General features: G+C 41.1%; 1 protein-coding gene across 9 annotated transcripts in view; it reads left to right on the plus strand.

The window, feature by feature from the left end:
- The window catches only part of MTCL1 (microtubule crosslinking factor 1), a 112534-nt gene that overhangs the window by 83024 nt on the left and 5708 nt on the right, over positions 1–23802 (plus strand). For all 9 annotated transcript variants that reach the window (XM_054057222.1, XM_054057225.1, XM_054057226.1 and 6 more), the window contains 5 exons: positions 3570–3737; positions 9662–9916; positions 14028–14333; positions 17098–17129; positions 18921–20481. In XM_054057222.1, the coding sequence (XP_053913197.1) occupies positions 3570–3737; positions 9662–9916; positions 14028–14333; positions 17098–17129; positions 18921–20481 (2322 nt within the window). The remainder of the gene's footprint in view (positions 1–3569; positions 3738–9661; positions 9917–14027; positions 14334–17097; positions 17130–18920; positions 20482–23802) is intronic.

Genomic DNA, 23802 nt, shown 5'->3' on the forward strand with positions numbered 1-23802 from the left:
AGCAATAAACTTGGTTGTTGCTGGGCTAGGGAGGCATCAAGAAAATCCCCAATTAGACCTGATTTTGTTCATGCAGTATTTGTTTTCAATTCTTCGCTAAGAGAAAAGCCCAAAGGAATAGTAATTAAGACCTAAATACACTAACGTTATTTGCACCAAGATCCAGCTTCACTTTTGCCTGAATTTGTGATTGCACAGAGGAAATACACAGTTCTCATTCACTGCTCAGATTACTGGCCTTGTATTTTTAGTTGACTGCTCTACTAATGTGTTTGTAATAACAAACTGTGGCTAAATTCTTAAGTGAAGTTCTCAAAGAAAAGAAGAACTATGATTAAAAGCAGAAGCAAGCTGCAAACAACTGCTTTGGTCCCAAGATTTTCTGGAGCTGGAGGCTTCCATCTCTTAGGTTGACTCTACTTAGTAAAGATCTCAAAGTCTTGGAATTTATAATAATTAACGTTTATTACATTAAGTTTTTACTTATTGTCAGATGATGTTTCTTTTACCAGTAAATTCAGAGCTCTGGATGCAACAAGACTTTAAACTACTTTTGTACTTCTCTCATCTTAGATTACTTGTGAATCAGTCAGATACCTCCATGCTCTGAATTTTGGTAACTGGTAAAGGATTAAAGAGCGAGCTCCTTGCATGGGAGACATGGGAGTGCATGGGAGTGACAGACGTATCCCATTTCTTCTGTGTGCACAACATCCCTGGAAGGAATGGGAAGGCTAAAGCAGTCCTTTTTGTTTATCTATGGTAGTTATGCAGAGGCTGTTTGGCAGTTTTACCAGAAGTCTAAAGCATGCTTAGATGTAAATGTTGTGTTTCTAGATGTAAATGTTGTGTTTCAGGGCACATTGTCTCAAAAGTACTTTGTCTGTTCTAGAAAAACACTCCAGTCTGGTAAAACAGAAAAAATAACCTCACAGATCTCTCCAGCTTCAGACTGTAAATACGAAGTCGTGCCAGAGAGACTTCTCTGCAGGAATGAGAAGTGTGCAACCAAAATTGGATTTATATTGGCAAGTTAATTAAAATCTCAGCAAGCCCAGGGGACACCTGGGATACTTGTCTTTTAACAGTGACATTGATGTAATGCCTCTAGAAATAAGACGTGCCCTCATCCCAGTAGGCTACAAACCTGCAATGAGGCACTCTTGGTTCCTCTCTGTACTCTGTCCATCACTTCTTTCTTTGCAAACTTAATTTTACAGGTCTCTAAAGCTATCAAATGTATACATAAGAATGAGGAATGTAGCTTGCTTTAATGTTATTTGGTTTTATTTTGATTCTGCCTCATTTCCTTTGTGGAGCCTTTAGACTATTTGGCCAGAGAAAGGCCTATGCAATGTACCAGAAAACACTGAACATTGCTTTTGAATTAAAGAACTTCATAGATGTTTGGGGTCAGTGTTTTCAAAGAGGATGAGGCCAGATTTTGATGGGCTCAATACCCAGCAACTCCTGTTGTGACACTAGGGACAAATCTTCAAAAGAGCTCTTGTTCTGATTGCTACACAAGAGGCTTGAGATGTTTGGATAATTTAGCCTTAATTGGATATCAGAACAAAAATTAATGATGAAAACATAAAATCTCATTACATATTGAAAAGTAGGTGATCTTATATGCATGATGGAGATTGCTTCTCTATAGTAGGAAACTGCTAATTGGCATTAAATGTTAATGGAATTAATTCTGCTTCTGTGGTCGAGTTTCTTAAAAAAACCCGTGTTGTACACCATCACATTTCATTTGCCTGAACAGATTACAGGTCAATTTATGAGTACCTGCAGTCATTTCCCAGCATCTAGCATATTTTTGCTGATGAACCAAATAGCTTGGAAAAAGTAGACCACACTTCTTTGTTTTTTAAAGCAAAAAGGCACCACGGTGTGTCTGATTAGTGATTACAAAAGTGGATGAGGTAGGTTCAGTGGTGCCAAAAATCTCATAAGCGTTTGAAGTCTGTTTAGTTATTTCCAGAAAATTTTATATGTATTGTCATTGAAAAAAAGCACATGAAAATTATTTAGAATTTCACATACGCCTGCTTATTTGACTTGTCTACAAAGAAGTCCCCTTGTAGGTACTTCATGAAACACCAGATAAGGGAAATTGCAGGAAGTCTCCACATGGGAAAATAAATAAAAAATAAAATTAGTTAGACTGTCATGCAAGAATTGGCATAGCTAATTTGAGTTAGGCCTTTCCAAGGAAGCTAGCACATTCATGAGAACCAGCTGATTAAATGCTGTATTTGTTCAGTTTTCTGATTTTTATGCTCATGCTATGTCTGCTAATCAACTGTAATTTCATTGAAAAAGTTTTCTGGTAAAAATAACTTGTCAGATACAATCTCTAGTTACTCCATGGTCTTTGAGAGGCTCATTGGGAATAATTGATTTAAATTTTTGATAAATAAATTGTGTTCTATGTTTCTTTTTCCTAATTCAATGACTGCAAAAAACAATGGGATACCTTCTGTTTTACTGATACAGAATGAGTCTTTAAAAAACGTTCTTTAATATTTAACATAAAAATGACAAGTTTTGCACATTTCCAGAGAATTTGCAGAAAGTAAATGCCAAAACTAAGAAAAAAATCAGATATTCGAATAAACATGCATGCTGTCTTTCAGTATTTGACAAGATCAGATGTCAGCTCTGGACTGTTAATTTGACTCCATTCATGGCTTCTAGCTAGCACAACACCACAGACAACATTTTCATCAAGATCATAACCTTCTCAACTTGACGTGGATGAAAGGGTGGAGGTTGCTCTTTGATCCCATCTGCAAGAGGGAGAGGGTGGCCTACCTGGCCTTCATGCCTTTGGTACCAAACAGGGTGCTGCTGCGATGCTAACCTGTGTTCAGCTTCCTTGGACTGAGGGAAAATGTGAAGTATAGACTAGTGAAACACCTTAGCAGAGATACTTGGCTCAAAACCTCACATTTTTTTTTCAAAGTAATTTTATCTGATAATATAAAAGCATTGAAAATTAATCTTTTTTCTTTATATGTAGTTTACAAATATTTGAGGATTGATGTTGAGCAATGTTGAGTATGAGATGTCCAGCTACCCAACAAACCTCAAGAATGTTACTCTGTCTTTGGTTTACAATATTAAAAAGGATGTTATTACAGAAAGTTGCTTTCGTGCCTTTTTCAGTGTGGCTTAAGTATCTTTGGCTTTCACATGTGCCTCAGGACTAGGACTAATGAGAATTAGAATCATGGAATCATAGAATCACTTAGATTGGAAAAGACCTTTAAGATCATCAAGTCCAGCTCTTAATGTAACCCATCCAAGTCCATCGCTAATCCTATCCTTAAGGACCACATCTACACATCTTCTAAATACCTCCAGGGTTGTTGACTCAACCTTCCCTGGGCAGCCTGTAGACAGAGAAGGCATCACTATTCTTAGCTTTCTCACGCAAAAGGTAGCCCAGGTACTTTTCTCTTCCATGCAGTGGACGCACAGGTATTTTTTCCCTCTAAAAGTGAAGCTGGAGTCTAAAGCCATCTGATGACAGCATTTCTTTTGCTTTATTGTGGCAGGCAAGTGAAAGTCGGAAGCTTCTGAAAGCTCTGAAGGGTTTGCTGGATGACTTCCGCTCAGAGCTGCGGGACGAGGAGCGTGAGCGACAGGGGCTCCAGCAGCAGTACGCCCTGCACAAGGCAGCCTGGGAGGTGGAAATGACTGAACTAAAGTGCCACCTTGAACAGGTAATATCCGCTGTGTTGAACACCACTAAAGAATGGCAGAGGTGCTTAAAGAAATGGGAAATAGATGACAGCCAGGAAAAGAACTGTATTTATTCATTTTGCTCTGATACCTGAAGCCGTACTGATGCCTGAACAAAGCTTTGCCTCTTAAGTTGCCTCTTGGATTCCAGTTGTTCCAGTAAGAGTGCTCATGTGGTAGATACTGTTTAACATAGGCTAGGACAAAGGAAGTGAACCTCTCCTTGCTGTATTTTCTCAGAATAGTTGGCTAGTAACATCTCAGCTGTGGTAATGAGACATGCAGGTGTCTATTTATTGGCATTCATAGGAGAGCAAATGTCTTGATGTTGGTGTGCTCATAATTACCTCGTCACTGTGTCTTGGCACATAACAACTGCACTATTTGGTGCATAGGAGAGAAAGAGTGATTTAATAATACTGAATTGTTAGATCAATGTTTTAATATTAAGCCAGCTATTCGAAGCTACTGGCTAGTGATGGATGGTACCCCACTGAAGAGAGGGCTCTAGCTACCTGCCACAGGATACTGTTAGAAGTTTGTATATAAAATCTGGTGCCAGGTGCTTCTGTGTAATGTATGTCTGTACACAGAAGATCTACTGTTTCTGAAGCAATATGAAAACAAGTAAGCAAACCCCCCCAAAGGATTAATTTCTAAAGCTGATGGCACAAAATTTTACGCATTGAAGAGGGGAGGGGTGGGAGAATTAGTACATTCAGGTCCTCATAAAAAGATTTACAGTCGTAGAGTTTCTCTGCAGAAGACAAATATAATGAAAATACTCGCTGCCAGGAGAGTGTTACATTTAGGAGGATTTACTGAACATTGGAGACTCACTGTGACGCACAGAACTGAGATGCAAGTACTGCTTTTCCTGTCCAGGTACTGTAGGCTGCTTTCCCAGAATGAAGTAAGAAGCTTTCATTTTAGCAGTTTTCTCTCGGTGGATTCAGATTCTCAGTTCAGCTGCTTCTTAGTGCACACACATTTCTAGACAACAGATCGCTTGAAAAAGGTATCAAAATCAATCCCTATTTTCACTCCTCCCAAAATAAAACTTTGATGGCAACAAAGAACAAAACTTAGAGAGAGTTAGTTTCACAGCAAACTGCCAATTCAGAGCTTGCATGCTTTTCTTATGCATGGACCCCAAGCTGATGCTTTGGCTAGTGTTTAGCACCAGGACAGTGCTACCATTCCTGCCCAGGGAGAAGATAGATTTGCATCTTTCCTTCTGTTGGCTTTATCAAGCTCTGTGCTACCTCTACTGTTCCACAGGTAATAATATAACATATGGTAATTATCAAGCCGCGAGTGTTATTTTTACATTTTTTCCAGCAAATTAAAAGAATGAAACTGGTCAATATCTAAGACATAAAGCTGTCTTTCTTAGCTGGTTCTCCAAACTACGTTTCTATTTCACGTAAAAAACGAGTCCCTAATATCGGTTAGGATAGGGTAAACAATGTGAGTGTCACACTGAGGTCTGGTGTACGTGCTCACAATTACAAGGAAGCAATTAAAATATTAAGTATTAAAGTAATGATGTAATAAGCCTGAAACAGAAATAATAAAACCATAAATTTAACTCGAACTAATGTTAAGGATTCAGGATATGGGGTGTTTTTGTTATGAGTTCAATTTCAGGATCAAAATGGGCAGAGCTAGCGAGGAACATGTAAAATATCAGCATTACATGTAGTCATGTTAACATCTTCTGCTATTTTGTGCCAACATGTGGCATAACAAGAGCTTTAACTAAATAGCCAGGTTTGTCGTGTCAGCGTGGGTAGAAGAAGTTCTCATGATGTCATTCTGTTATTTTGTTTGGTAGTGATGAAGCAGTGCACTGTACAATGCTCCCACCCTAGGAGGGGTATAGAGCTGACAAACCCTTGACAAGCCCACGGATTCTCAAGATCTTTCTAATCACCACTGTTGTCTTCAGTGCTGCTGCTTTCTGCTTTTTTGTGAAGCAGCAGGTCAATTAGCGTTTTCCTCAAGAGAGTCAACTCCTAATTAATAGTCATTGTCAATGGTTTTGCATTTTGATGCTTCAACTCAGGAATAAAAAAGGAAAGAAGACTTTTGATACAAAAGCACTGCATATCAGAGGTGACAATGTACTGTTGCCTGCTGCTTTGGAGCTTTAACACTGCATATGTAGTTAAAAATAGAAGTCTTGGCTGTCAGAAATGCATGTACATTTTATTTGGCAGAAGGATCCTTAGGCGTTGTTTTTAAGATAAGAAATAGGTAAGAAATAATGGCATCGCTCCCAAGTATGGTATTGGGATAACTCTGAGCCAATAAGGAGTCCGAGTAGTTTGCAGCCTCCATCTGAGCAAGTGAAAAATCCCAATATTCTGGGAACTGACAAAGGTTTGGAAGGAGGGGTACGTTAGTATGTGGGGCTAATGTCATTGACAACTTGCATGTAAGGACATAGACCCTCATTAGGACTCCAATCAGTGGTCTAGCTTCAGCACAACTGGAGGAATATCAGCTGTGGTGTACATGGAGAGGTATCTGGCCACCCTTAGCAGTTAGCAGGTTTAGGAAAGTCACATCTGGACTTCCATGATAACGAACCACCAACGTACCTTTCTGCCATGAGTGGAGCTGTTTCCTCAAAACAGAGGCAGAAGGGCACTCTTCTTGCCAGGAGCATTGTTCTGCTTTCCACAGGCACCAAGAACTGTCTCCTGAGTCTAAAGAGACCACTGGAAAAGGTTTTAGATCCCAAATCATTGAATATCAGGAAGTTATTCTGAAGGTGTATTTCTGTATAGTTGCCTTGGGTTTTGTACTCATCTTTATACTTACAGGCTTCCTGTATTCATCTCAAATGGGGCAAGAGCCAGCTCTCTGTCTAGGTGAGCCTGTGGTCCAGCACACGGTGACTTGCTGTATTTTGGCAGCTTGGGCAAGCCATGTATTCCTGGGGTATCGCTCCTCTGGAGCACATTGTTTCTCTCCACTGCCTTTCTCAGTTTTCCTGCCCTTCACAGACAGCCTGGCCCAGGCACTGCTTTTCTTGTTTGCTAACTGAAAGGCTGAGAATTTGCCTGGTCGAGGTAAAGAAGTCAGTGGTATAAAGGGAGGGAGCGCATGAGTCTTATTAAGGTTTGACATTTTGCTATTTCTTTAATATTCAAAAAAATGGAAGAAGTGAATGCTTTTTAGGATAATCATATGAACTGTATTTATTGCATCTGAATATTTCTTTGCGTTATAGATTGGTTTTGGCAATTTCGTGCCAGCTAAAGAATTTATCACAAGCATTGGCACACTTTTGCAACTTAGCTTGGTAGCAATAGCCACTGCCACATTTGGCATTATTCCTCAGGAGGCAGTAGAGTTGTAACATTATGTCTGCACTGCAGCCTGATCAGATTTACCCCAGACACTCCAGCAGCCTCTCCTGAGAGCTGCTATTGAAAGATGAGCAGTCTATGGAGGCATCAAAGGTACTTGAAAGATGACCTACATATAGGACAGAGAATTAGTCCTAAATAGCCCTTAGTTGTAGGGAAACTGTGTAGAGTTTACTTCATCAGTCCCTTACTATTTTGGCTGTTTTCAACTCTGCAGTGATACTCCTGAAATACTTCATTCTTTAGTGTCACAGCTACTTAGTAAACCCAGCAGGAACTTGCAAGGGTGAGCCAGGGGATGCACACCACAGGACAGTAAAATCATAGGATCATGGAATACCAGGTTGTAAGAGACCTCAAGGATCATCTTGTCCAACTTTTCGTGGCAGAAGCACAGTATAAACAAGATGGCCCAGCTCCCTGTCTAGCTGAATCTTAAAAAGTGTCCAGTGTTGGGGAACCCACTACTTCCTTAGGGAGATTGTTCCGATGGCTGATTGTTCTCATTGCGAAAAATTTTCTTCTTGCGTCAAGTTAGAATCTCCCCAGGAGTAAGTTGTACTCATTACCCCTCAACTTCTCCATGCAACTCCTTGTAAAAAAGGAGTGTCCATCTTGCTGGTAGCCACTCTTTACATACTGGAACAAAATTAAAGCAAACAAACCTAAAAGAATGGTTGCCAGGATGGCTGACCCTGGCTGCAGCAGCAACTTTGACTCCTGCAGCACCATGAAAGGTAGCTGGGAACTTGTGGATGGACATAGGAATGATGTAGCAAGAGGCAAAAGGCCATTACGCGAAGTTAGCAGTGAGTTTGTAAACCATCAGCGATACTTTTATATATTGCTGAACTAACATGGGGGCTGTGAATGTGCTGGTTAGTGGGCAGGAAGGCAGCAAAGCCTTCTATCCTCTTCACGATCTGTTCTGCCCAGATAAAGTGTCTTCCATCATGAATCTGCAGCACAGAGGTGTCTCTCCTGGGATGTTCTGCATTTCTCTCCCATGTCACCTGCATGTCCTCTGCAGCTGTGTGCAGGACAGCCTCTTGGACATTGCTGCTTATCCCACAGATTTACACTGCACAAACAGTATGTGTGAGAAAGTGTCACATCAGCTTTGGTAAAACAGGATGCTGCTTTTTTATAACTGATTTTTTTGGTTGATTGGTCACTGAAAAAAACTGGAATTAAGAAATTAGTGGTATAGGACACAGGTGTTCAAGGATCTCCTTGTAAATGCAAGTGGCTGTAACAGGATGTTCTCTGCAGCTCAGTACAATTTTAAGTTACTTGAGCAATGACCTCTCTGCCATTTGCTTGGACAGGCTGTTCCAGAGACAGTAAGCCTCACTCCTGAATCCAGTCTGAACTTCCCTTTACTCAGGAAGTTTGGGTTTATTTTCCACATAGAGAAATATGAAGGTGGTGTCCTTCTCTTTTGCTAAAGAAATGTGTTTCCCAGCAGACCTGCTACTTCTCCTTTTTGAGAACAGTTTTAACTTCAGAGGCAGAGATGAGTTTTTGCTGCTTTTCACTCCAGTTCACCTGCAGAGCCAGGGGTGTATCCCATTCTGAGTCACTCATACATCTGCTGAATTGTCAACAAAAGGTCAGGCTTCAGGGATAAATGCTGTACTTGCTTGAACTTACACAAAACCACTGAGTACTTTTTTCATTCTGACAACAGTCCAGCAGTGTGTCACGTTGGCCGAAGAAGTTGTGCAGTCTTTGTCCTTGAGGTTTGTGAGGATTCAACTGAACAAAGACCTGCACAACCTGGTCTGATCTCAGAATCAACCTTGTTGGGGGCAGGGGGTTGAACGAGACCTCCTGACAACCCATCAGGCCTGCATTTTCCTATACATCTATTAACTTGGGCCAGATCTTCCGGTCTGATCAAGCTCATCCTTGAGCATGAAGTAAAGGAGAAGGAAACGAGCATCAGTTAACTGCACTAGAAATCCATTCGGACAGTAGAAGTTACAGAGATGGAAAGGATGATCTCAGGACATCTTGTGCTGCTAACACCCTCTTATGTTGGAAGGTGTGGGGAGCTGTAGAATAAGACCATTGCTGAGGGTTGTTCTGGGAAATATCTCTTCAGAAGATGAATGCACTGTCTTTAGGTTTTGAGGGCACTGAGTGACAGCACAAAGGCAGAGCAGTAGCTGAGAACATTGTCCTGGTGATTGTCTCAGAGGTCATGACGAGAGTGGATTTCGTCCCAGTGTTTCTTTCATTGCTGGTACCTACACTCCCAGCAGAAAGGTCACAACTGATGTCTTAATAGCATGAGCTTGTAGAGCTTGGGAAATGATTGGCTATGGTTTTCACTGTCTTGATTTTAAAATGTTTTTCAAGCTGAACATCATCAATAATTTATTGAAAACGTTATAGCTAAGAATTGTCTTAATTTTACCATTACCTCTGTGGAGTTAGGTCTTTAACTCAAATTCGTTGGCAGACACAGGATTTTACCACATAAAGTTTGATATCCTAATAATGTTTTATTTTAATGCCAGCTGGAAGGGAAGAGTAAGAACACCTCAGGAGAAACAGGCCTCACTTCTGATGCAAAGGGAGCTTTCAAAAGGGAAAGAGAGGAGCACAAGAAGCTTCTGGCTGAGAGTCATGGTGTGGTGATGGACCTGCGCTGGCAAATCCAGCACAATGAGAAGAATTGGAATCGAGAAAAGGTGGAACTCCTGGACAGGCTTGATAGAGACCGGCAAGAATGGGAGCGTCAAAAGAAGGAACTGCTCAGGCGGATAGAGCAGGTAAGGAGGCATCTTTGAGTGAGCAGTGGCTGGCTGCAAGCATGAGGCATTGCAGCATTACTACGCTCAGGGTAAGGTCAAGAGACTGTTAAGAAGCAGGGCAAGAACAATTTTTGTTTCTTGGCTACAGCAGTGTTTCTCACGCTACAAAACAATTTACATTAGCAAGGGAGGAAAAAGGAAAATGCTCATAATCCCTGTAAAAGACCACTTATGAGAAATCAATCAGCTCCAGGTTAAAGGTCATTTCCTGCCTCATTTCAGTTACCCCGGACAGATATGGTCACATAAATTCATTCTGCCTGAAAGCTTTTTGTGCTAAAATACTCAATCCCACATGCAGGGTTGTTCAAGGTTTGACATACATCTTCCTGCCAAAGAAGTCTGCTCATCTGTGAATTAGCCGCCAAAGATGCAGCTGCTGCAACTATTCAGTAGAATTCTTTTTCTCTAGCAAAGGAATCCAGGGGTTAGCGTGAAGAGCCTTGATTGGTAACAAATAGACGGCTGTCAATACTAAATATTCAGATGCAGATGACACATCTAACATTGGTCACATGAATTTTGTACACACCTCTGCTGTCAACTGCAGATCTGATAATTGCGTACCTGTCCCTTTGTTTTTCATGCCCATATGCACTTGTATCGACTTACTACTAGAGCCAAATTATACCTAATGGATTTATTACCTGGCTGGAAGCCACAGAAGAAAATAAGTTTAATGAGGGAGAGTTAATACACCATTTTTGACTGAAGATTGTTCAGCTCTGAGTCATACCTTCCAGGAAAAATAAGAAAAACAACTGAAATTGTGGATCCTCAATTAACTGAATTCTTTCTGTCCTTAGGACATCAGAAATAGAACTGCACCAGATTTATGCGTGCTCCCTAGGGAGCGCTAGGCTTGAACGAAGTACAAAGTAGCTTCACAGGTTAAGTTGATGAAAGCAGATGACCAGTTTTTGGAAAAGGTTCATTACATGTGTCTCATGTTTCCCATCCCTGGGCTGCAACAGGAAGCTAAAAAAAGACACAAGGCTGTAAACATTATGAGTCCACAATTAGGCCTCAGTTTAAACCGTAGCTGTTAAACCCATAAAGAAGCACTTAGGAAAATGCTACATTCTACAGATATTTCTAAAATCAATACTGAATGGGTAGGTCTGAGTGGGCACTCGCCAATAGGAAGGTTTTACAGACCAAGAAAGGTGATTTTTGAGCTTCATAATTTAAAAATATCAATAAGCTATATTCTGGATTTTTTAATTTCCTGTTTATCTGAGGAGTTTTGTGTGTACTTCATACAACTTTTTAAGCTAGATCTTATGATTCCTTTTAATGCAGACCAGTAGTATGTCTCTTAAGATAAAATAACAAACACTGTAGCAGAGGTCTCCATACAACTCACCTGGTTCCCAGGGTTCAGTAGCAGAAGATGCCTAGTTCTCCATGATTTCACTGGGCTGGTATCTAAACTGCTGAGTTTCAGTGACCATACTGCCTCCTGCGTATCTTTCATGCAAAATGGGAATTAAATAACCTTCAGAAAATTTCCCAATGTACTAAGGATGTGGGCACAAACTTTTCTTTGGAGAGTCACTACCTCTTTGGGTGTTCGTACTGCTGTCCCTATGAACTGTACTTTTTAATACTATCTCTTCAGTATATCCTCAATAGCTTGAGGGACTTAATGTACTTAAAGACTGCTTTTTTTATTCCCTGGGTATGGTTTACATTGAAGGAAGAGACAGAGAAATCTCTGTTAATGTTACCAAGCCTTTAATTCTCTTCAAATTTGACATAACCTCTCAGTGTCATCTTGTGAGAGCCGACAAAACAGCTGTTAACTAGTTCTAGAGCTGATTTCTTTTTTTCCTGTTCTGAACTTCTAAGCATCAACTACATGTTTACAGTACAACAGAATTGTACACAGAATTAGCAGTTGAGAGAGAAAATGAAAAATATTATATCAAGTTAATTTCCAAGGACTAGATGATCAGAACTAGTATTTGAAATCTTGACTATGTGCCTGCAAAACTTCCATAACTCGCATCTTTGCGTATAATCAAACATTTCCTTGTGTGACAGGAAGCTTCCAAATATTTGCAGGCTTTTAGTTGAATATTCTCTTAGATTGCAGTCATGACCTGCTTTATATGGAAACAATTAGTATATCTCTGAAGTCGTTCTCCCCAGGGTTTTTTCTGTGTGTATTCCATGTATGGCAATGCATAGAAGATGAGGAGACGACACCAGTGTGTGTGTTTGAAAAACAGAGTCTAAAAGATAGCAGAAGCGTGTGTGCCAAATTTCATACTAATGCTTTATGCCTGTCTGCTTTCACACAGATCCTGAATAATACATGTATATAAGGGGGAAGTTCACACCAATATATAAAATATATAAAATACTTTGCTCTGAATGGTTGTGGGAATACAGCTTGCATCTGAAAAAACATGATGGCCTACTTTTTTACAGAGATCCAAGTTGATGGATTTTTTCTTTTCAAGTACACTGTCACTGTGTTTTCCCTTGGAGGATCCCCCTCCACTGTGCTTCTAAAGCTAATTGTGTATAGACCACACTGACAAATATTTAAACCCACAAAACCACCCTTATGAAATTGTGTGTGTTTAAAGGTATAAATACACAAGGACTCTAAATCATTAGTTGCTTTGAAAAGCTAGGACAGTATTACTCGCTTAAGTTCTCCTATCAACTGACTGAGATTCGGAGGGTGAGCCAGTAAACTGTACTGTTTTCTCATAAAGGTCCCCAGATCATTATCATTATAGGATCTCTGAAAATCTGGAAGGGCTTGCAGTTGGAACTCTGTGTACAGAAAACACACAATCACCATTTCTCCTTGCTTTGGATCTTGCTGCATATGCTTGGAGAATGGACTCCAAGATCTCTTGGGATATACCTTCTGGCACCTACCTTTATAGGATATTTTAAATTAGCTCTTTCCAATAAAAACAGTTCAGATTTTTATGTCATGAGCAAAGCACTGAAGATACATTCACCTTTTTGTAGACTTGAATCAGGAAAAATACCACTGATTTTAGCCCAAGTGCAAATGTAGGTCTCATTTGAGACCTAAAATATTTTTATTTAAGTTAGGCAACAGAACGTCTGTTTATTTTTACAAATACATGTAACAAGATTAAAATAATATGTTTTGTAGGTCCACAGTCTCTAGGGTCCTAGGGAATGGCTTGCATTTGCAGGTTATTGTCACTAACCTTAGCAGGCTGCTCTAGCAAAGCATCAATTACTTACCAGATTCCTGCTGTCATTCGTTACGTTTGAAAATATCACTTACTTAATCTATCCTGTTGTAGTTAAAATTAAAGGAAAAGTTGATCGCATAATCTAATTTTAATATTGGAAGTAAGTTTCACTGGTGGTTCACCTTCTCTTCACCCAGCTTTTGCAAAGTGTAGTGTTAATGTCATAGCTTTGATGGCCCTTCCATAAATATGCATTTTCTTCAAATGTGCTTTGCATGTCTGATTCATCCTGTTGACAATGCTGTTCTGTAGAAACAGTCACATTTCTAGCCATGCATTAGGGCTAGACTGTCTTTAAAACAAAGGTTTTTTTCTTTTGTTATGTGGAATTTTCCACCTCTGGAAACTACTGATGTACATGAAAGTGCAGCCTTTGTAGAAGAAAAATGTACTTGACTAGAAGAAAAATGTGCTTGTTTTGATGAGGCTCCAAGTTACTCACCTTTCCTTGAGCTTTGACTTCTATTATATTACCAGATCATGTCATATCAAGATTGCAACAGTTGGTGTTGATTTGTTTCTTTAAAAATTAGATTACAGGCAGATGCATTATTTTGTGTACATATATGCATATATATGTAAACAAGGAAAACTATATGTATACACATTTAATCACTCAAAATCCATGAATAATAGCATCAAAGTCCTAGAGACTAGTTTGTAGAAGGACCAGTGCTGCAAAGCCAGTGACCTTGGGGCCAGTCACTGATTTCAGCCTCCCCAAGCCACAGATGCCATACTTTGGGGAAGGATGAGTTCTGCTGAATGCGTATACTACGTGAGTAATTGCTGTTTGTTTTAATTTGCCTTGTTTCCAGCTTCAGAAGGAAGTGAGCTCACAAAGAGAAGGTGGTTTTCTGTCTGACCAGAAGGAAAGTAATCTTCGTCCATTTACGACCCAGGGTAACCTTCATGTGCCTCGTTCAATGGGGTCAAGATCCTACTCTGATTCAGATGCCATTCAGTTTGAGGATCGGTCACTGTCTAAGCTGAAGGAGAGCGATCGGTGCAGTGCCACAGAAAACCTCTTTCTGGAGTCACTGTCTCTTGATTCCCCTGATGAGTCTGATGAGCACCGGTCTCGGCAGCTGGAGCGGGAGAAATTCTTGACCGGATTAACGGAAGTATGCGTTCTTCTACCTTTCATCATGCTGGCATATTGTCTCTTATGTCAGAACGGATACGAGCATCCCAGCTGTAGGAAGTGAGATATTGTGTTGTGGGCACTGCTTACAGTTACCTAGTAGTGAATTTGGTATGGATGAGATTTCATTCCTTGCTAGGAGCCGGTTATAGCAGCGTCAATCACCTGAGAAACTGGGAGCCAGGCTAAAGGTCTGAAAAATTACCTCACTTCGTGGCCATTTGTGTTATGTATATTAACTATATTTGACACAACATACTGGTTTAGAAGGTCTTAAATCTCTTCCAGTTGTAAGTAGATATGTATGTACGCGGAAACATGGACTATATTTTGTTAGTAAAGCAGTAAGTGCTGTAGAGAGGCAGTTCTGGTTGTTCCACTGTGGTTGCCTTCTAAATAGATTAGCATGAGTAAGTGAGATAAGATATTAAAAAAAATGAAGTTGTTATTCATCAGCAAAGCACTTACCCTCAGGCTACACTATAGAGCTATAAAGATGTAAAAAACAGTGCTAAGAGATGCTGCTGGGCCATAGTGAATGTAGTCTCTGTCCTAGTAAAATCTGCACCACTACAGGCTTACATTTACCATTTTCACAGTCCTGCTTATATTATTGCTGAATGAAATCCAGAGTGCTCAACCCCATATGCTGGTACAAAGTAGTCTGTGAACTAGTGTGTTGCGACACTTGAGTATGTTCACACTAAGGACAGCTATAGATTTTCATGGTTCCTGTGAAATCAAAAACATGTTACAACATCAAAACACTAACTTCTCCTTTATTTTTTATTGTTCCTTGAACGTTAGCTGCTGTTACAGAGCAAGAAGCATTCAAAGACTGCCAGAATATACAATTACCAAGCAGGCACCACATTGCTTGATGCAAGTTATGAGCTTTTTTATTGCCTGAAAGTTCAGATTTATGCACATGGATTAGACATTCGTCTTGTGTTGTGGGCACGTAAATACTGATTGGGTGTATGTATTATAGCCATTAGGGAAGCAGAAGTTTCCCAGTCAAAGATGTATCTGTTCAGTCTGGCTTGAAAATTTGACCACCCTGGAAAAGAGTTTGTTAACAGGTCAGATCTCAAAGCTCCCTGCAGGGCCAAGTTCACAGGTATGCCTTGACTTGAACATCCATGTCTGTGAAAATTTGACCCAAGCATTTCTTTGATATATATAATATTGTTACTTAGCTAAAGGATTGAGAAATCAGGTTCTTTGAGGGTAAGAAGAGAAAGAATGATTAAGGAAAGCATGAAATGCGATCATCCTTCTTACATTTTAAGTAGCAGTATGTACCTGTGTGTTCCAGTTAGGTTTTCCTCCCTCAGTGCCTTAAATGTATGGCTGGTAGTATGGGATCCCATGCTTGTTATTTCTTAGCTTTTATTTCATACGTGTCCAAACGCTCAGTGAAGAATATTGGTACCAGTGTCAGAGATCTATGTTTTGTCTTCAAATTCAGTCTGGTATTTAAGAAGGGATATCTCTCTTCTCTTTTCTGTTTTTCAGACATTATTAACAAAACTTTGCAGCAAAATTTGATCCTTGGTGATGTTTGCATAGCTTTTTACTCTTTAAAGCATGTTTTAGTAAAACCTGGGCAGTCATTTCCCCTTAGAGGGTTTACTCAAGTGAGACTGATTGGAGTTTAATGAACAGCTTAACTGAAGGTGCAGAGGGGCATCTGCAGGCTGCTGACTGTTCCTCTCCACTCTATTTTCTTTATGGCACTAACTGCAGTAGAAGTTAGTGCAGCCTTCAGCCTGATTCTCCATTCAGGTAGAGTAGAATTTACTCTGTAGTAATCCCACTGAAGCCACCAACATTCTGCCAGACTTGCACCAGAGCGAATGAACGGAGGATCAGTTTACTCCTATTTTTCCCCTGATTCTGAATACCAGAAAGGTATTTGCTGAGTTAAGCAGTGCTCTTTTTGAATAGTCACAGTTTGAAATACTCTTCTTTGTTGGTAATATTCTTGATTTCATGAGAATGGGTGCTAATACTCATGTTTATTTCCTGATCATATTTTCTATTTCTCTATAGGTTATTAGAAATATAAGCGAACAGTTAAAGTAATAACTGTAGAGCAATTGCTGCAGAAGCATTTATTAAGAAAACAGTTCATTATGAGAATTGTCACAGGGACATAATTGCCATAAAAACATCTTAATGCTGTTAAGGAAGCTGTAGATATTCCCCCTACAAAACAGGCAATAGTCTTTCCACACATCTAATATAGCTAGATCAATGAGTTTCAACTGGTGCCATTTGTTGGTTCATACAGAACATATAATAAAGTCCTATATCAAAGGACCCTCTTATTTCAGTTCAGCTAGGTCTCTGGCATAAAGCGAATTAACTCTACAGAACAAATTTACTCACTAAGACACGACCCAGATATATTGTTCATGTGGAAAAAGCCATTTGGAGTTTAATTCCATTTGCAATTGCATGGGACTATTAAAAGTTCAAGCCTGTTGTAGATTTGGTATACAGGCTTTTCCTGTGCGATCTGTTGTCCTGATGGGATTACCTGTTCTGCTACCCATGTGCAAAGAGAAGGATATTCCCACTAGCAGTTCAAGATTCCTTATCAGAAGGAAAATCAGCCACGTTTTAGATATGAACATAACTGGTGGAACTGACTGGAAGTGAATGACAAGATACTCAGAAACGAATGGCACCAACAAGTTCAGAAATAACTTATGCTATTTGTTTCTGTTTTTCTTCAGGAGGAAGAAACACACAAAGGAAATCTTCAAAGGTAAGTAAAACTTACAGGGAAAAAACCCATCAAATATTCAGCTTCCATAGCTATAGCTCTTTAGCACCCAAACCACAGAGCTGAGGCATGGCTGTGCCCCCTCCTAAGCAGCCTGTGCGCCAGATTAAGGGATTTACCCAGGGATTCATTTGTCTCAATATGCTTCTGTTCTACTCTGATTAACTTGGGCCATATTCAGCCGTGGTGCAAAAAGATCAGACTCTGAATGCGCATGAAGCTGCAGCATATGCTAAAGGCTATGCCTACCTTAGCAGTTAGCGTAGACCTGTATACGTCAATATATAGAGGAAAACAGTTGGTGCTGAGGACCTCACGTGCTCCTGCATGTCAGGGATATTTCGCTTTGTACTAGTTCTTGTCTGATCCCATGGGCTGAATAACCACCTAACCCTGCAGTGCAGCAGTCGTGCTTCAGAAGAGCATCTTCCAGCACACTTTCATCCCAAAGGAACTCAGCCCCATGGTCTCTGAGATTAGGGAAAGGACAGTTCGCCACAGCCAAATCTCCACGGCACGAATCTCCGTGGGGACGATGCTCTACAGGACAACTCTCCATGGCCAGCCATCCATAGAATCATCGAGTCATTGAATAGTTTGAGTGGGAAGGGACCTTAAAGATCATCTAGTTCCAACACCCCTGTGATAGGCAGGGACATGTCCCACTAGATCAGGCTGCCCAAGGCCCCATCCACGGAGACAACTGTTTGTGGGGAGCCATTAGAGCTAAGAGTTAAGCTTAGGCTTAGGTTAGGGTCATGCTTATGTTTACAGTTCTCTCTGTGTAGAGTTGTCCCTGTGAAGGGTTGTCTCACAGAGAGTTGGCTGCAGAGAGATGGTCTTGAAGGGTTGTCCTAGACCCCTGAGCTCATCCCCATGGTGCAAAACAGAGCATCTGAATAGGAGATCCACTTCAGAACTGTGCTCCTGATCTCACCTCTCTTCCTAATGTGAATGGACCCTAACAGCCACGAGTGCTCTTGGTTAAAAATTCAGTGTGATTTTTCTGTGTTGTCTGGATCACTGCTATAGAAAACCAACTCCTTTCTGAATCGTCATCCAGCCAGTCAGCTCATCGATGTAACTCTGATAACTACACTTACTTCCATGTTCAAGTAGTCCCATTCAGAAAGCTGCTTCTTTTTTTGTTTGAATTTTCTTAAAAAGAAGCAGTAGGACAACTCAGCTGAATGCTTGTGATTTGTTCAAACTAGCTAAGAATACAGCATTATCATGTAATGATTCCCTTTGGTTGGATTATAGTACAAGCACAACTCACCGAGCCAGTTCAATGTAACAGCATATAGATTGGATGTCCCACTTCACCACACACCAGCTTTGCAGCCTGGGCAGTCTCAGGAGTGGATTTTCCAGCAAGCTGGAAATAACTCCTCACTTCCTTTGAATAGCGCACCTTGTATTGTTGCAAAGGCTCATTTTCTGTGAATGGTATGTTTCTGAAATGTGTCCTACTGATCCGTATTTCAGACATTTGCCAAGCAGTAATCCATGAGAAAGCAGTAAATTAAGAGCCATTAATAAACCATTTGGTACTTCTAATGACATGTCAGGATGACATGCATTCATGATGTGCATTTCACGGCTATTTTAAAGGTAACAAAAAGGAACTTTAATGAAGGAAAGGGCTAAAGTGGTTTCTTATATAAGCATATAGTGAAAGTTGTGCTTCCTGAGTTAGTTTGCTGCTGAAAATAAGTTGCTCTGTGGGAGTTTCCGAGCCTATGAGTGACTCTCTCATGTTCCCCTCTCCAGGGCAATGTCCGTTTCTTCCATGTCAGAATTTCAGCGCCTGATGGATATTTCTCCATTTTTACCAGAAAAAAATCTGCCTTTATCCAGCAGCAAAGATGACATAACCCCTCCCCTTTCTCCTGATGATCTGAAATACATTGAGGAGTTCAACAAAAATTGGGATTACAGTAACACTAGGAACCACGGTGGGGCCACTGAGAAGCCTGCAGAAGGCTGGGCAGAAAGGACAGAAATTGGGAAATCCAGGAATGATTCTGCTTTAGATCCTTTCCAAGCATCATCATGGTACCTCACCACCAGTGTCACTATGACAACCAACACCATGACCAGCCCGGAGCACTGCCAGAAGCAGCCAATGAGGAGTCATGGTGTAACAGAAAAAATGGGAGTTCGGGTCTTCCACAGCCCACCAGTCGTCCGTAGGTTTGATAACTCAGTGATAGCCGTCAGCGAAGGGAAAAAACAGGCTGAGCCAGACTTCCTATTTTCTGTGACCAAAGCTATGGGGAATGTCACTGAGACAAAAGGTGCTTCCTCAGATATGTTTGGAAGGTGGTCTTGTGACCTGGCCAAACATCATAAGGATTTTCTGGAGAGCAGTCTTCATCCCATTGAACGTCCTATTTGCACTACTGTGGGCTTTGCCTCACCATTGCACAGCTTGGAGATGTCCAAAAACATGAGTGATGATATGAAGGAGGTTGCTTTCTCTGTCCGAAACGCAATACGCTCTAACTCTAATTCAACAGAGCCTCAGTTTAAGGACACTGCGTGTCAAACCAATGGTATGAGAACAACAGGGACACAGACCACTCAGACGATCAGCGTTGGCTTGCAGACAGAAACCCTGCGCAGTATCACCAGCAGTCCACACAAGTGTCTGACACCAAAGGGGGGGTCCACACCTGTCTCTTCACCATCCAGAAGCCTAAGAAGCAGGCAAGTGACCCCTGTAATTGAAAAGGTCCAGGCTAAATTTGAACGCACATGCTGCTCCCCCAAATATGGCTCTCCAAAGTTGCAAAGAAAAATCTTCCCCAAATCAGACCAGCCAAATAACCGGACTTTGCCTGGCACACCTCAGAAAGGATTCAGTGAGTCCGCTTGGGCTAGATCAACTACTACAAGGGAGAGTCCTGTCCACACCACCATCAATGATGGCCTCTCCAGTTTGTTCAACATTATTGACCATAGCCCCATCTTTCATGAGACCTTCCAAAAATGCCCCAGATCTAGCAGCCGGTCCAGGTCAGCAGAACCCAGACCAGAACTGACCCCAGTGCAGGAGCCATGTACAAATGCCCGTGGCAGATCACCCAGTCCTCTCCGGTTGGGGACGGAAGCGCAAAAGGAAGAAGGGACTGAGGTGACAAGTATCAGGCAGGACTTATCTGCTCCTCCAGGGTATACACTTACAGAAAATGCTGCCAGGATCTTGAATAAGAAACTTTTGGAGCATGCCTTAAAGGAAGAGAGAAGGCTATCTTCACACAACCCACCAAATCTTAGCAATGACAACAGCACAGGAGAAATTGTCAAAGTAGATCCAGGGTCCATAGAGGTAATGAGTTTGTTTGTTTTTCCTTCTATAGCTAAATGTACTCTTCTTTGAAAAAATATATTGTGAGATGTCTTGCAGTCCTAGTGTGTATTTACAGTGAATATCCTAGTCCTGTACCAGCAGCGAATTCCAGTCATAAAACTATTGGATTAGTCACTAAGGAACTCATTAAAGCATTGAGTTTATATCCCAACAGCTTATCAGGCTTGAAAGCATCGGAAGAACTTTATCCTTTACAGGATCTTTACAGGATAAAGATGCCTTTAGGAGATAAAGATGGTTCTCTGCTGAATGACTGGGATAAGGTTCTTCTGTCACACAAGAGTACACATTACAGAAGCTTTAGGGACTCTAGGTTTGAGTAAGTTTCTCTTTTATGCTGGATTGAAAGGTAGACTCTTCTACACAAGAATGGGCGTTCATAAGCTTGTGTGAAAAATAGTCTCTATGATACCCTGAACCAAAACTTCAGGGCCTTTAGCATACTTTTTCTGGATATATCTGATTAAGTTTTGCTCAGGTCTATGAGTACGATTAAATGACATGACACTTGTTACCAACTGTTGCTGCATCACAAGAATAAGAAAAGAAAAAGATAATCAACTGGTCTAGGCACATACATACTTATTGTTTAATAACTCTATATTGATATTTTGCTGTCAGCAGTATAACAGTCATCATCTGTCCCAGGAAGCATGTCCAAGTCTTGGGATCAGATTCTCAGGTCCAGTAACAAGCTACAGCAGTCAACAAAATAGAGAGTGCAGCGATGGATAAAAGCTCTTTCCGTTATCTGTGTCTAAACCTCCCGTTTCTGGGGAACCTTTGTGCACAAGTGTTTCCTGAGGAGGCCTGAAGAAGCTGAATTATACCGAACTTTTACCAGCATGTGTTGTCTTTCTGGTACAGCACTGAAACGGCATGTACCCTGCTGGTCAATTAACGCTCCCAAGGCACGGGCAGGAGTCCCTCATCCTCCCTGCCCCATGCTGTCCCTGTACTGTCAAGGTGTTTTGGACCCCAGACGCAGGGCAGCAGCTCCTCCTTGATGCAGACATTTCACCTCAGCTTCGCTGGATTCAGTCCTCTCACTCCTGCCTCAGACAGCCTCAAAACATTCATGCCCTGTTTTCTAAGTCAACATTTAGCTTTTCGGATTTGCAGGGACCTGAGCACTGAGACTTTTGGTCTGCACTTTGCCTTGCGCTAGCAGGTGATTCTCAAGGGGCAATCAGTTCCTCTTTTGTAGGTACCATTCAGAGGATATGGTCTTTTTTCCCCTAACAGAGCGTCCAAAACTGAGGATACATTCCCCAAATGCAGTTTAAATAAGGAAGTTTGTACATAAAAAAAAACCCCAAACATGCACATAGGAAATAACAGTGAATGAAAGCAGGCTTTGTCCACAAACATCAGAGTGAATAAAAGTGGAAAGCAGTGTCATTTATTTAACTCTTCCTAGCTATCTTTCTGTATTTTATCCTTAGTTTGAAATACTGGGAATGCAGTACTGGTTCTTATTAGAAAGTGTGTTGTACTCTTACAGGTTAATTCAGCGTTGCCTTCAAGGCATCCCTGGAAACTCTTGATTTCTTCCTGCATCTTTTAAATGTCTCAGCAGATTTCATGTATAAAAAAAACAGATGTCTTACCACATCATCAGTAATTGCAGTTGGCAAAATACAACTAATGTCAGTACCTGGGTTTGGTGCATGGAGAGATTTGTGACAATGCTATTTGGTAAAATCTCATTGACCATCAACCTGGCAGAAAATTGCTCCTTTTTTTTTCTGATTTCTCAATATCTTTTGCCCAATTTTTTGAGTTCTAAGCCTTGGAGCTAAGACTTGTTTTTCCTTGCAACTCTCGCTTGATTGTTATGGCTGTTGTCTGGATGCTGAGATTATGATCTTTGGATGGTTTTGTCATTTCTTGGGAATATACATTTAAAAGGAACGTGATGGGTGTTCACATAATGAGCTTAGCTTTTCCTAGGTGAGGTGATGCTCTACAATTGTGCTTAATGGAGTATAGATTTGCTGCTGAAAACAAAATTTGGAATAAGTTTAGACTCTGCAGACGCTTTGGATTATTTATGGATTATATTGACCACACAAATTGCAATTAGCACATTTTCTACCAAGCCAGATGCAGCAGTACAGTGAATGATGGTATTGGAAGAAGCGGGCTGTGCTTGGGACAGCATCATGTTAGTACTGCCCCTGCCACCCTCTCATAGATCAATGTTCTGCTTCCCCCTCACTTGTTGTTTTCTGGTAAGGACAAGTGACCTTCTTATCACCAAATGCCTTCTTGTTTCTGCAGTCATGGTGTGGTATATTAATGACTTTTAGACTTGCGTGGAGCACCTGTTGGTGATTTTTCTTTAAGTTGAGCTTCTGAGTGGTTTAGTTACATAATTTACTCTTATATTAGAATCACAGAATCACAGAATCATTTAGGTTGGAAAAGACCTTTAAGATCATCAAGTCCAATCATAAACCTAACACTACCACCACTAATCCATGTCCCTAAGCAAACAGCTGCATGTCTTTTAAATACGTCCAAGGATGGTGACTCAACCACTTCCCTGGGCAGCCTGTTCCAATGTTTGACAACCCTTTCAGTGAAGAAATTTTTCCTAATAGCCAATCTACACCTCCCCTGGTGCAACTTGAGGCCATTTCCTCTCTCCCTATTACTTGTTACTTGGGAGAAGAGACCAACACACGCCTCACTAGAACGTGCTTTCAGGTAGTTGTAGAGAGCAATAAGGTCTCCTCTCAACCTCCTTTTCTCCAGACTAAACAGCCCCAGACTCCTCAGCCACTCCTTATAAGACTTGTGCTCCAGCTCCTCATTCATCTTCCTTGCCCTTCTTTGGATGTGCTCCAGCACTTCACTGTCTTTCCCGTAGTAAGAGGCCCAAAACTGAACACAGTATTTGAGGTGAGTACAAAGGGATGATCACTTCCCTACTCCTGCTGGCCACACTATTTTTGATACAAGCCAAGATGCTGTTGGCCTTCTTGTCTGCCTGGGCGCACTGCTAGCTCATACTCGGCCCACTGCCGATCAATATCCCCAGGTCCTTTTCCACCAGGCAACTTTCCAGCCACTCTTCCCCAAGCTTGTAGCATTGCTTGAGGTGGTTGTGACTTGGCACTTAGCCTCACTGAACCTTATACAGTTGACCTCAGCTCATTGATCCAGCCTGTCCCAATCACTCTATAGAGCCTTCCTACCCTCAAGCAGACCAACACTCCCACCCAACTTAGTGTCATCTGCAAACTTGGTAAGGGCACATTCAATCCCTTCATC

Source organism: Cuculus canorus, chromosome 2 (genome assembly GCF_017976375.1).
Source record: "Cuculus canorus isolate bCucCan1 chromosome 2, bCucCan1.pri, whole genome shotgun sequence".
NCBI classification, from domain to species: Eukaryota; Metazoa; Chordata; class Aves; order Cuculiformes; family Cuculidae; genus Cuculus; species Cuculus canorus.